At 51.8% G+C, this 13,143-nt stretch overlaps 1 protein-coding gene across 7 annotated transcripts in view; it reads right to left on the bottom strand.

The window, feature by feature from the left end:
* The window catches only part of SLC8A1 (solute carrier family 8 (sodium/calcium exchanger), member 1), a 150,740-nt gene that overhangs the window by 13,215 nt on the left and 124,382 nt on the right, over positions 1 to 13,143 (bottom strand). For 2 of the 7 annotated variants that reach the window (XM_014964510.1, XM_014964514.1), the window contains exons 4-10: positions 10,426 to 10,446; positions 9,589 to 9,606; positions 9,460 to 9,474; positions 8,689 to 8,757; positions 7,744 to 7,874; positions 6,599 to 6,698; positions 2,020 to 2,295 (exon numbers count right to left, since the gene is read on the bottom strand). In XM_014964510.1, coding sequence (XP_014819996.1) covers positions 2,020 to 2,295; positions 6,599 to 6,698; positions 7,744 to 7,874; positions 8,689 to 8,757; positions 9,460 to 9,474; positions 9,589 to 9,606; positions 10,426 to 10,446 — 630 coding nt within the window. Of the gene's footprint in view, positions 1 to 2,019; positions 2,296 to 6,598; positions 6,699 to 7,743; positions 7,875 to 8,688; positions 8,758 to 9,459; positions 9,475 to 9,588; positions 9,607 to 10,425; positions 10,447 to 12,733; positions 12,838 to 13,143 lie in introns of all 7 variants that reach the window. The other 5 variants (XM_014964512.1, XM_014964511.1, XM_014964513.1 and 2 more) reach the window with 5 other exon arrangements.

Raw genomic sequence — 13,143 nt, 5'->3', positions numbered from 1 at the left:
AGTGTATGCTTGCCCAGGTGCTCCACCAGCTTTAGTACCGTTGGCAAAAGAGCTGTGATCAAACTTGGCCTTTTATGTGGCAGATCTTGTGTCGACCAGACCAGCTGCTCTGCACCAGAGAGATGTGCTGATTTTGCACCCAGACACACCCCGGATCTGCAGGGGGGCGAGCAGGAGGGGGGGATCTGGGTTTTGTCCAGATGTGCTCACAAGCTCACAGCTCACAAGATGATGAATCCTTAACACACCTGCACTCCCGGATCACCTTGGGTACAGGCAGCAGAGCGTGGCTCAGAAAAAGAAAAGGGTGAGGTCAGATTTCATGTTTTTCAGTTCTATGGAGTTCCCTTTATCCCAGCAGGGCTCCAAGATGAGGCAGGGAGGCACGGCCTGGCACCGAGACCCAGCTTCGTGTCGGGGGGGAAGCAGGACACTTAGAAGCACAGTGAGAGGGGCCATTTGCACCGAAGAAATTAAAAGGCTGCTATATTTTTTTTAAAAAAACAGCTCCCATGGGAATGCATCTGCCTGCTGAGGAAAGGAAAAGGCACTTCCCCTGTTCTCAGCCTCGGAGACGGTGCAGTAACGTGACCATGGGACAGTCCTGACACCTTTGTGTTGCTGTGGGAGGAGGGATGGGGCGCACCTGGGGCATGCCGCCAGCCCCCACCAGAGGCTGGGAACAGCTCTGGGCGCTTCCACAGGCTCGAGCCCTGCTTTTAATGCATGTTTGATTTCACTGCACGTGTTGTCTGCCCTCCTGGAAAGCACCCTGCACCTTCCTGGTGTGGAGGAGCCCAACCAGCACCCAGCTAACACAACACAGTCCGCGAGGACCTGCTAGTTCAAACAAGAGTAACAAAATATATCCTAAAAACAACTTATTAAATGCGACCTTTTGTCAACAAGATTTGTGCTGTCAAGGGTGTGAGACAGCCCTACAAACTTCACGCTTAGAAGTGCCAGAGGTCCAAAAAATGCTCCTTCTGTTCCATGCTCAAATCTGTTCTTCCTTTTGGTTCTGTGGCTTCTCTGTTGGGCTCTGATAGCATTAGGAACCCACGTGCTGATCAGTGGAAGTCTGGGGGTGGTGAGGGAAGATGTGACCGACACGGCAGGTTTGGGGATGTTGGGTTGGAGCTCCTTGTCTGATAACCAGGCCATGCCTGGCCAGCACAGCCCATGGAAGAGGGTGAGTGAAAAGCACGGGCCCTTTCACACAAGCTGACATCGGACTTCCCAGAGGAACCGTATCACTGGGACCATCCTCTCCAGTGCACCAGTTCACCCCGAAGAGGAGCCCTTTGCTGAGCTAGCAGAACAGGAGGTTGAGTTGCAACAAGTCAACGTGAATTGAGAGGAAAAAGTGGGATGTAGGTATGGAGACTCATTTTTTTTGGTCTCCCCGGTTAGTCCTTGGTCTCTGCTGTCTTCTCAGGCTGGGTGACCATTTGATGAGAGACATGTCTCCAAACATTTGTGGGGTTGGGGCCTTCTAGGGGCTTCACAAATCTCATTTCAAGGAGCTTCCCTAGCTCAGTAGCCTCACCTTCATCCATTAGGTGACCAAAGCTGAATCTGGTCTCATACACAGGCATCCGGGCTGGCAGAGCACCCTGAGCACGGACTGTCACCTAACTCACCTGGGAGGCAAAGTTAGAGGAGCAGATGCTCAGAAAGAAAATGCAGGACTGCCAACATAGACGGCATTTTAATTGAAGACCAATTCCTACTTTGAAAGTGGACGTCATGGAGGCTGTCCACAGAAATAGACACTTCACAGTCTTTGCAAGGGGAAGGTCCTTGAAATAATTTCCATGGGACTGAATCCACATCCTGGTTCAATTTTCCCAGCCCATCTGAGACTGAAAAACAACTTCCACGTACATTTCAAATCTGTCTCTGAGGGTCCTTCAGAGCACTGCTAAGGACCTTGCTGTGCCCAGCTTTCCCAGCCCAAACCCAAATCCAGACAGGGCAGAGAGGCACCTTTACAACAAACCCTGCTGTTGTCCTTACCTGGCACCGATGTTCCCAGTGCAACAAACACGACCGCAGTGACCGAGTCCTTCAAGCCGATGGTGCAGCCAAAGTGGGATGCCAGGTCGCCGATGAAAGCTGTCAGGAGGCCAATCATGAGGATGGAAACAACGAAGCAAGCCCAGCCATTCCAGTAGTCTGTCGGGGGCACGAAGGCAAAAAGGACCTTCCAGAAGACGGTCAGAAAGTGCATCACGTAGTCGAAGCAGGAGGGCAGCTTCTCCTCCCCACATTCATCATCATCGTCATCTTCCCCTGGAGAAAACCACCAGTGCCTCATTAGACTTGCCCACCCTGGAGGAGGTTGAGTAAAGCTCCTGTGCACACTGCAGCCCCCCAAATGCTATCTCTCATCATTTGGGCCCTAGAAGACCTTGACTTCCCAATATCTTATTTTCTGGGCAATCATCATAAGGGCTCCATGGCTTTTCCCAGCTCCTTCCCACAGCACAGAGAGATCCTCCGAAGGCATCAGTCTCAAAAACCAACCTGCACTTCATAAAATGCAGGGCCTCACACAAGCACCTCTGCCTGGGTTTAACCACAGATGCTTTCTGGGACTCAGCCCCTGCTGAGCCCTCTTCCCAGAAGATGTGGGAAACAACTGGCCTCACACTGACTGGAGCTGATTGCGGCAGGTGAACCCACCAAGAGCAACACGTGCCTCACGGAGACTCCCCTAAGGAAGCTCTTTTTGAGTTGCTTTTCACAAGCACCTGCAATCGCTTCCAGCTCTCTGGAAAGATGGCTGGGTTTGGTGGCTACCAAGCTGCTAGCTCTGTCACTTTGCCTCTTCTGCAAACTGGGTTCAAGCCATGAAGATCTCTGCCCAAAGACCTCCCTGGTCCATCACTGCTGAATGTCCTTCCATGTTGCATTTCCCTGTCCCTTCATGTGCCTCTCTACAAGCTCTGGCTTCCCATTCCTTTTGGTTTGGCCTGACCAAGGTCAGTGGGCACCCCCTGTACATGAAAACACTTTCCACTTGCACCCCTTCCAGGTAGCCATCAAGCAACCCAGGCCATGAGCCAGCTATGGGGCACCATTTGTCACACCAAAAATGCACTTTCCTTCTCCTGTGTATTTTCTCTCCCTGGTCCAGGTCAGTGCTTCATTGCCCCATCCCTGGAGGTGTTCAAGGCTAGGCTAGATGGGGTTTTGAGCAACCTGCTCTAGTGGGAGGTGTTCCTGCCCAGGGCAGGGGGGTTGGAACTCAATAATCTTTAAGGTCGCTTCCAACTCTAACCACTCTATGATTCACTCCTCACCAATCTGTTGTTAATGCCATGCAGGGGTCATTTTCCCAGCACGAGCTTGCCAACAGTCCTGGCCCTGTCTCTGCTCGCTGGGCACATGGTGTGGGTCGGACCCTGGCTACCCCTGTGCTGAGTGCTCATTGCTGCTCACAGCTGCACCCCTTGCAGCACCTGGGTCTCCAGCAGAGACAGGGACCTGGGTATGTGAGTCCTGGTGCCCTTCCTGCCTGATGTCCCCAGGGTTCTCAGACCACGGGTGCCAGCCCAAAAGGCTCTCAGGGGGTTATGCACCCACAGCCATGTGCCCTGGACATTCAGGCTGGCTTGTGCCCAGAAGCTCTCCTGTGGGTCACAGGGAAAGAGCTCAGCAGACATTGGGCTGTCTTGGCCCCCTCCCCTGGCTCCTTGGCCCTTTCCCCTGGCACTGGCTCAGCACATCTTCATCTTGTTGGTCCTGGCAGGGCCATGGGGATCCAGGCAGGGGTCTCACTTTCTCCCTTCCCTGCTCCAGGTGTCAGCACCTCACTTTTCTCTCCAAAGCCACTTGGAATCCAGCCTCCAGGGAGTACCCATCGTGCGGGGCTGAGTGAGCCCCTTGGGGCTGGTGACCTCCTGCCTGACTCCAGCAGCTCTGACCGGGCACCTGACAAGCCTGCTGGCCAGCCTGTTCTCTGGGTGGGCTGTGTGGCCAATGCAGAGCTCCCCCAGCCAGGGGTAATGGCCAAAAACTACAGCATGGATGGTAACATTGGGAGCAATGTCTCCTCCAGGAGGATGGTGCAGCCCTGGGACACATGCTGATGGACATCGTATTTGGAGGTTTTCAATATTTGGTTAATAAAGCCATGACTACCCGGGAAAAAGTCCTACTCAGCACCCTGTTGGGGTGCAACTTTGCACACATTGTTTATCTTCAAAGAACCTTCGTAGATCAAGACCAACACATAAGATAGAGGCAGTGGGAATCTTCATGTCTTGACAATAATTTGATGGAAAATGATGTATTGCTTGGCTTTGAAGCTTCAAACTCAGTATGGCTGAAACAGTAGCTAGTTGGTGGAATGATGTTATTATTTTGGCAGATACAGATACACCATTCCTGTGCACTGTCAAGGAGACAAGGGACAGTTTTTCAGACTCGGAAGCCTATGCTGGCCTGTATCTTTTGCTCATTGCACAAAGGCTGGTACTGGCAGGCTGCGCTGTGCTGTGCACACACTGTGATTTTGCAGCGGGTACTTCAATCCCCTCCCAACCCTCATGGTAGTAGGACTGTCATGGATCTAAACCTTTATGGAGATGAGAAAACAGGCTAAAAACTGAACATGAGTGCCACTGCCGTAACACTCATCAGACCTGTCTATCATTTTGTTATGCAGCAATAATGTCTCTCTTTAGAAGAGCTGGCCGCATCCTGTGAAGGTGACTTGGAACAGAATGATGTTGGATGGTGACCCATCCTGGTGACCCAGGGGTGTTCAGGAACAGGCTCGCAAACCCCAGGATGTTTTTTTGTGGAAAAAACTTTACGGGCTGTTGGGTGCACACGGAAGGCAGGTATGGGTGAGAGGCTCCAGCTCAGCCCTGGGGACACCACAGTCTCACCTGCACCTCCCACAGACCCGGCCTCCTGTGTCTCCACCGCTCAGCTTCCCTGCCAATATTGCCACCAGCTCCTCATGGGGTGGGAAAAGGGGTTTTAATGTTTCTTTTCTCAGCCAGCACGTTATGTTTTGAAGTGGGAATGTGTGCCTTTCACCTGCTCTCCACGGTGGGCTGCAGGGAAAAACTCCAACCCAAACTCAAGTGTTTGAGGCATTTTAACTTGCTTGGCACAAAGCTTGAGGAGATAAGTCCTGGCAAAAAAGTAGGTCCAGGGCTCAGAGGCAAACTACCGATCCCCAACTGCAAGGGACAGCTCATGTCCACCCAAATATGCTGCATTTATTAAATGTTTGTTAATTATCCTGCTAGCGCTGATGGTGGCTGTATATTCAAGACAGACAGTGGAAATGGGACATTCCCAGAACTGCAGTCTTCACATGCGTCACGGAGATGGGATCCAAGTACCAGTGATTATCTTTACTTTAATATGGGATGCAATTAAATAATTGATTCTGGCATAGATTAGTTTAGCCATATTAGCTACAAAACCTGCAGCAAGGATTGTCTTGCGTGATATGTTCATGCTGTATCTGAAATAATGGGAGGCTCTTGGCTGGAGGCTCTGAGAATAACTATGCTACAAGGGAAGGGATTGCAATTCAAGTAGATAGCTGCTGCACGGTGTCCTCTCCTCGCTTTCAGAAGCGGAGGGTAAATGGTACGGCCATCACTTCGGATTACTTTGTGCTGGGCAGAGGTTACCCCCGTACAGCAGAGCTGGAGGTAGGAAGTGCGAGTGCTCCCCCATGCATTTCAATGCACAATTAGACAGATGAGCTCCAATTGCCTTCCCCAGTGATTTAATTTAAGCTGGTTGATTTTGCCCTGATGCGTGCACACACATGGCCCAGCCTGGGCTATGATGTTGTGACATCCAGCCAGTGAGTTACCATGTCTCCAGCTGTTAAAGCCACATCTGGAGGAGACCTTCTTTATTTCATTTTCCACAGATATGGAAACGCTAATATATCCTATACTGGGCATACTGGTAAAGATGGCAGTGGTGCCTGTGAGGCCAGTACAACAGGGCATTTCTGAGGGAAAGTCAATTCTCCAAGAGAGGGAAGATATGCCCAGATATGACCGCAGATATCTCGTGCTGCTGCAGCTATTGGGCTGCTGAGCCATAACCTCCAGCCACAGCTGGTGGGAGCAGCAGGAGCCCCTGAAAGCAGGCGGTCAACGGCAAATTTGGCTCAATGGAGAGGGGGACACAGTGGCTCTCTTCAGGGCTTGGCACCCTCGCTACTGTGCTGTGTTCTCCACGGCAGTACGGGGAGCAGCAGGGACAGGGAGCACCGCTGCTTCACACTGCCATCATTTATGCTGCTCTGAATTTAAACACTGTGTTTGCCTCCCAGATCTCTCTCCCTGAAACGACTTTCCCCCCCTGCCACCCAGCAGCAGCCACGGCGCTTCTCTGCCGCGTGCTGCAGACCACTTAATGCAGGAGGTTTCCTACACATCAGACAAGGTGATCCCGCTAACGGGTTTTATCAGCTATCTTATGTATGCAGATGCTGTAAATAACTTGGCCACCTGATTTGCCTTCTGCTGCTCCGCTGTGGTCTGTGCTCCCGACACAGCCGAGCCGCCAGGTTGATCGTAATTCACCTGGAGCTGTGGTCCGAACTCACCCGCACTGACAGTAATAGCCTCAATAAACTGCTCCCTCCAGCTGTTTGTGCCAACCACCAGGGCCAGATTTGTCTTCTTAATGAGCTTGTCCACCGTGTTCTGTGGATGGAGAGGCAAAGGAGAGAATTAGGGGCTACAGGGCTAGACACGACGGGCTAAAGCCCACCAGCACTAGTGCTTACAGCCATGCACTTATGGAAAAAGCTTAGCAGATTTTAAGCTCAGGTCAAGAGCCCCAGCAGTGAAAGCAAATGTAAGTACTTGCAATTCCCCTCACTGCTGTTCAAAAAGACCTTTTGAAACCTGCCCACGATGGGAGTTTGAACCATCTCAGTGGAGGTTTAACAGCAAATAGCGCTGCTTCCACAGCTCCTGTTGTTCCCAATGCTGGGAAGAACTTTTACTGGGCTACTTCAAAGGACTAACTGGGACCTGATCAAGGCCCATTTGCAGAGCTGGGCTCTAGCTCTCTGTGCTGCTTGGGCACTGGAGCTCAGTGACAGCAGAGGAGGTGCTTTGGCAGCAGCAAGTAGGAGATGCTCTTGGGCAGCAAAACCAGGGAAGGGAGGCAGCCACCGCTGTGCTGCAGTTAAGGGTGGTCTGCTATTTTTTATACTGCAGAAAAATGGAATAGATAATGAAATAGCCAGCTTTCAGCTCTTGGTCTGGCGTGTGCATTCAAGGCAGCTCAGCTTCACAACCACTACTTGCATTTAGGGTATCAGCCCTTTGCACTGGGCATCCCAGTAAGTAGGACCCAGGAGTGTGACCCATCACTGTGAGAATGAGGTCACATTTTAAGGCAACCATTTTGCAGCGTTTTGGAGCCCAGTCAGCTCTTAGGCTCACCAGACTGCCGTGCTTGTATGATAACCACAGTCTGTGAGTGGGACAGAAAGTCTAGAAACATGGCTGTGGGCTAATGGACAGGGTGAGGATGCAGAGTGTATTTTAACCCACCGCCATCTCGCTGGAGAGACCCTCACCCTTTCATCATGCTTTGGCTCAGCTGCCTTTGAAAGTGTCCCTTTGGTCCTGCTCCTGATGCCAGGAGCTGCCTTGCTGTGCTGCGATGCCATTAACATGTTCTTGCCAATGCTGTGCTAACCCAAAAGGAGAAGAAGAGCGGGGACATGAACAGTACCTTGAACTCGTAGGACTCCTCAATGATGATTTCGAGCTTTGTGTGCTCCCCCAGGACTGGGCGCCCCATCTCCGCGATTCGGCGCTCTTCCTCCTCCTTGCTGGTCAGTGGCTGCTTTTCTTCGTTCTCCTCTGCAAAGCAAAGAGCCCGTCGGTGAGCCAGGCCCGGCTGGTCACTCTGGAGCTGGCTTCCCATCAGTGGAAGAGGTCAGGAAGGCTCCATGTGGGAGCATGAACAACAGAGCAGCTGAGAAGGAGGAGGTCATGGAGCAATAGGCGAGGGAGTTTTGCTGGGAAATGCTAGCAAGAGGTCTGCAACTAGTCCAACCTTGCAAGGAGGCCAGTTCACCCTCAGGGCTGGGGAATAACCAAAGGTCTGCTGGGATGGGGCAGATACATCACTAAGGCTGCTCCAGCTCTCCAGGTCTGCATTGGGCATGGTCAGGACATTTCCATCAGCTTGTTACAACCAGAGAGAGCTGCCAGCAGTCTCAGAGCTGAGATGGGTATGGAATCTCAGCTCTGCTCCTTCTGAGCAGGGCTTTACCTTGGGGAGGGGACTGGCAGCCAGGGAGCTGCTCCTGCTGCCATGGTGGGTCTGGGGGAAATAGTGCTGGGTCATACAGGTGTGAGGACCCATCCACAGGGCATGGCCCCACACCCTGAGAGAGGAGGCAACGGAGTGACTACAAGAGCAATGGAGCAGGTCTGCACCTCCACTGGCAACTTTTGGGGCATGGGGACCCCAGGCAGCATGGCTTTTGTCACTGTCCCTGTGCTGAACCCCACTGAGCTCCCTTCCAGTCCACCCCAGGGATGAGCCGAAGGACATCAGGGCTAAGAAGGGCTGGATTCACTGGAGGCAGGAGTTACACTGTCAGTAGGCAAACACCCCAGTCAGTCCATGTCAGACCGCCACGGCCCCTGGGCATCACGCTGCCAGTACCTCGGATGGTGACCACGGTGCAAGGAAGAGGATGATCTCTAGCCTGGACCTTCCTGAAGATAGGTTTGCCTATCAAAGCGACCAGCAGGAGATCAGCAGGAGGGACTGCACGCCCCGTGCAAACCACCGCCGTGCGGTTAGTAAACCAGACTCTTACTTCACACGGGGTTAGTGTCGCTTCCTGACCAGCTGCTTCTGATCCACACAGGCAGCACCATGCTACGGGAAAGCCCTTCTCCTCCTGCTAGTCAAAGGGACTGGCCTCATGGACAGAGCCTTGTTAGTCTGAATTATTGTTTCCAGGACTCCTGAGGGGCTGCTCCGCGATGTGTGGGACCCGGGACCTTCTCCCCTTGCCGTGCTCGGCTTAATGAAGGATGCTGGGCTGGCTAACGAGGGCTGAGCAAACCCTGCTGGTGGGTCTTGCTGGTGGGCAGGGGCTGGGCGCCTGAGGCAGCCATGGGGTTGGGTGCCTCCTGCAGTGCCCCGGCACCCTGGCCACGGCCTGGGCAGCGAGGACAGGGTCCCTGCACTGTGAGGAGCCCTGTGCAGCCTCCTGCGCGGGCAGCAGGGAGGGGGAAGGCTGGACCAAGTGGAGAAGCCCCCTCTGCTTCAAGAGATGGAGGGGGGCTGCCTGTGGCTTCAGGGGTGAGGGGTCTTCCTCCCTGGGGTGGGGGTTAGGTGTGTAGGGCAGGCAGAGCACTCTGTGAGAGGACACGGTGTTAGTGTGACCGTCTGGGGCAGCGGGGCCGTGGCATGGCACCTTCTTACCCTTCCAGAGTTTCCCTCCAGGACAGAACAAAAGCAAAGAGGAAACCAAGAGGAAAGAGCAGGGTGAGCATATGGCCATTAAAGAGGAAGGAAGGGGGTGGGTAGCAGGGGGAGAGCAGAAATCCATACCTGTGATGGTGAAGCCACCTAGATGAAACCAAAAATGAGAAAAAGAGAGAGAGAGAGAAAGAGAGTGGATTAGCATCAGCACAGCAACAAGGACATCCTGCACCACGTGGTGGTCCTTCCCTGCCCCGTGGCTGGGGACTGTGGGCATGGGGAGCTACTCCAAAACACTCACCCCAGGGATGGTGTGGGGAGACCTGAACACAGGCTTTGCAGCCCATATCTGCAAGCTGCCACCCCCGGGTGTCTAATATATGCTGTGGAGAGGGTAAAACCAGTGTGAGCCTGCCCTGGGGGCTGGGGGAACAAGGGTGGCTTTGCTTCCCTGTCCTGGGTATGATCAGCGAGGAAGCTCAGGGGCTGGGTGGGCTCTAAATCTCCCCCAAGACTGGAGAGAAAGTTTGCACCATCTCTTCAAAAAGGGTTGGCCAATGTTCCTGTCCAGCCACAACCATCCCTAAGTCACCAGGCAATCCTGTCTCTGGCACGCCAGTGTAAGAGGCAATGGTTTACTTACAGTGTAAGTTTTAAAATTATATTTAATTACAGTGTAATGGTTTACTTTACAGTGTAAGAGGCAATGGTCGGCGGGTTTGCTATGGCTCTAACAATGCCACTCCCAAAAAATGCTCCCTGCCACAGCGGATTACCGCTCGTTAACATTAGTGACTCTGGGGCTCTACTCCAAGGAAAGATATGGCATTAGATACCTGAGCTTACTTAAATTGTGCTGACCACCCTAAAAGAGAATGTTGTGAGCAAAGAAAAATGTCAAATGAAATCAATTGTCTTCCGAAAATACGCAGACAAACTGGAAAAATAAAATGAATGCGCGCTTACCAAGCTCATTCAACAACAGGGCTGTGAAGGAGACAGACAGAGACAAACACAGAAGAAGAAAAGTAAATGAATAATGAAATCAAAAGGGATATCCACAGAAAGACTCCAGATCCCAGGGCAGAGATTTCAGATCTGTAAAGCTGCAGGATACCATTAGTGTTGAGAGAAAGTCACTAAAAATAAAGGAACAGAAACATTTCATGGGATTGTGGATTTAAAATGAAAACTATTGCAAACATGGGGTGGATATGGGATTTTGAAAAACACACTCCAAAAATTCATTTTTCCCCTTTGGATTGTATGTGCAAGATCTTCCACTGGCCTCAGAGGCAATTCTGCCCCAGGGGAGGACACAAGACGTCCCATGTGCAATGGCTACTGGCTTTGACCTCCTCCAGCTGCCTGGTGGGGAGCAATGGCTCCAGCGGGCAGCCGCGCTTCCAGCATATACCATGAGAGAAGAAAAATCTGTGGCAAGGCTTGGCTCAAGGATCTTGTCATTCAACATTTTAGGTCTCCAAACCAGAAGAAAAAGCCTCTCCCTTTAGTGCACCGGTGGGTCTCTGGCCCCTGAGGTGCGGACCCCACCATGGCTACATGGACCAGGGGTGACTTTGCAGAGATGCTCTCGTCTCCAGGATGCCAAGCATGCAGCTCGCCCTGCCTCGCTGCCTCTTGTACAAAACCAAGCACAAAACCCGAATTTAAACAAAAAAATCATTGCATGGCCAAAGCAGCAAATAGCATCCATTAAAATCTTGGCTGGCCTTCCAGCTAGTGAGTTTGCAAAGCTGTTTCCCTTAGGTTTCCTCAGCCATCTTTGTGACCAGGAAGATGAGGACTTTTCCTTTTCCTTTTCCTTTTCCTTTTCCTTTTCCTTTTCCTTTTCCTTTTCCTTTTCCTCTTTCCCTTTCCCTTCTTTTCCTTTTCCTTTTTTCCTTTTTTTTTCCTTTTTTTCCTTTTCCTTTTCCTTTCTTTTCCTTTTTTCCCTTTCCCTTTTCCTTTTCCATTAAAAATTTCCACTAGGATCTCCTGAGTTGGCACAGCAGTTCTCAAACCTGGGGCCAGGACAGCACGTTCGCTCTTGCTGGACTCACAAGGCTGGTCCCGTGCTGGTGCCTGTGAAGCTGGGCATAGCCAGAGACACAGAGCTGAGTTGTTCATGTGTCACTTTATCCTGGCTACACTCCATAGATGCCATCGGCACCATTTAATGATTCAAATCCCACCTGCAGAGCCTAGGCCATGCCAGCGTGTCTGATTTTTTAGCCCTGCTTCTGCTAGCCAGTCACATAAACCAGCAGGAGATCTGATGGCGTGGATGATGCAGCTGCCCTAGACAGCACCTGTGCTGGAGGGGAACGTGGCATCACTGCCGGACGTGTTTTCAGCCTGAGACACAGCAGCACGTCCCCACTCAGCGTGGGGACTGCTGGGGGCCCTCTCTGTCCTCAACCCGTGCCCACTGAAGGGAGAGCTTATGTCCCAGAAATTAGAAAGCAGCTCCAAGGCAGACAGACCAAATGTTGCTGCCAATTTTTTACAAAGGCTTTAATTAGGGTCTGTTGTAGGGCAACTAATTATCTTAAGTAACTCTAAAACTGCTTCTTGCTCAGCTGCCAATAGTGCGCAGAATTAGTTGCTGCCATTAATTTTCACTTAATTTCCTAGCAGAAAAAAAGTGCATGGAAAAATAAGTGAACTCTATCTTTTTGGGAAGGTTTGCAGTTGGTTTAGAAATGTGATGAAAGAGGAAATTGTTTTTATTATTCCTATGAGAAGCTATTATCCAGTGTAGAGCCATGAAACTTTATTTGAGTATAACCTGATTTCTCCTAGACTGATTGCATCTCACAGTATTACCTGCTTGGGCGGTGATTTTCAGCTATTTTCAGATCCTAGTGCCAGTATAAAAAGGCCAAAATTACTGCTCTGGCCATGCATTTTATTTCAAGTGACGGCTATTTTATCTTCCGGTAAAAATGATGCAGCATCACCTTTTTACTTCTCGAGACTGAATTTTCTACCCAATTAAATGAAGGTGTAGCTGCGACGTGGCAGGGCAGGGCTCTCAAAATGTCTCTGGGGGGTGGTTGGCTGCTCCGGGGCCCTCGTGAGCGAGAAGGAGTCCTCCCAAAATGAAAGAGGAAAGAAAACAGAGCAAAAAGGTGCAGGGGCCAAGCTTTGAAGGAAGGAGGGCAAAAACGACCGGGAGCCAAAGTGCGAGGAGAAAGGAGTGTGAGAGTAGGGAGACACAGAGAAAGCGGACGGCAGCGTCTCGAGAGCTGGTCTGGTTTTACTCTCACACCTTTCACTCCTCGTCGTAGCCACACCGGGTCCCCAAGCACAAGGAAGAAACTGCACTCTTTCTCATACTCCTCACGGTCAAGTACTCTAAGGGTAATGAATTTCCTGTGGGAACACAAGACAAAGGCAAACACATGATTGGCATCACACACGCATGCAGTTCATGTCCGCCCGGGTGCCGTGGTGCCGGAGAGATGGTCGGGTGGGGGGAGGCAGCTGCACATCCCCCCTGGGGCGTATGGGGAAGGGCAGGAGCTTCCGTGCCACCCGGCTGGGGTTGGACCTGGGTGGGCTGGGGAAAGGCCGAGTTCAGGGGGGGATTTGGAAGTGTCCTCGCTCCTGCCCTTCTCCACAGGCGTTGGGGATGTGAGCTCGGTGTTGCAGGTGCCAGGCATGAGTGAGCCAGACAGG

The sequence above is a fragment of the Calidris pugnax genome, unplaced genomic scaffold (assembly GCF_001431845.1).
Source record: "Calidris pugnax isolate Ruff unplaced genomic scaffold, ASM143184v1 scaffold219, whole genome shotgun sequence".
Lineage (NCBI taxonomy): Eukaryota > Metazoa > Chordata > Aves > Charadriiformes > Scolopacidae > Calidris > Calidris pugnax.
This window is presented reverse-complemented; position numbering and strand designations above follow the sequence as displayed.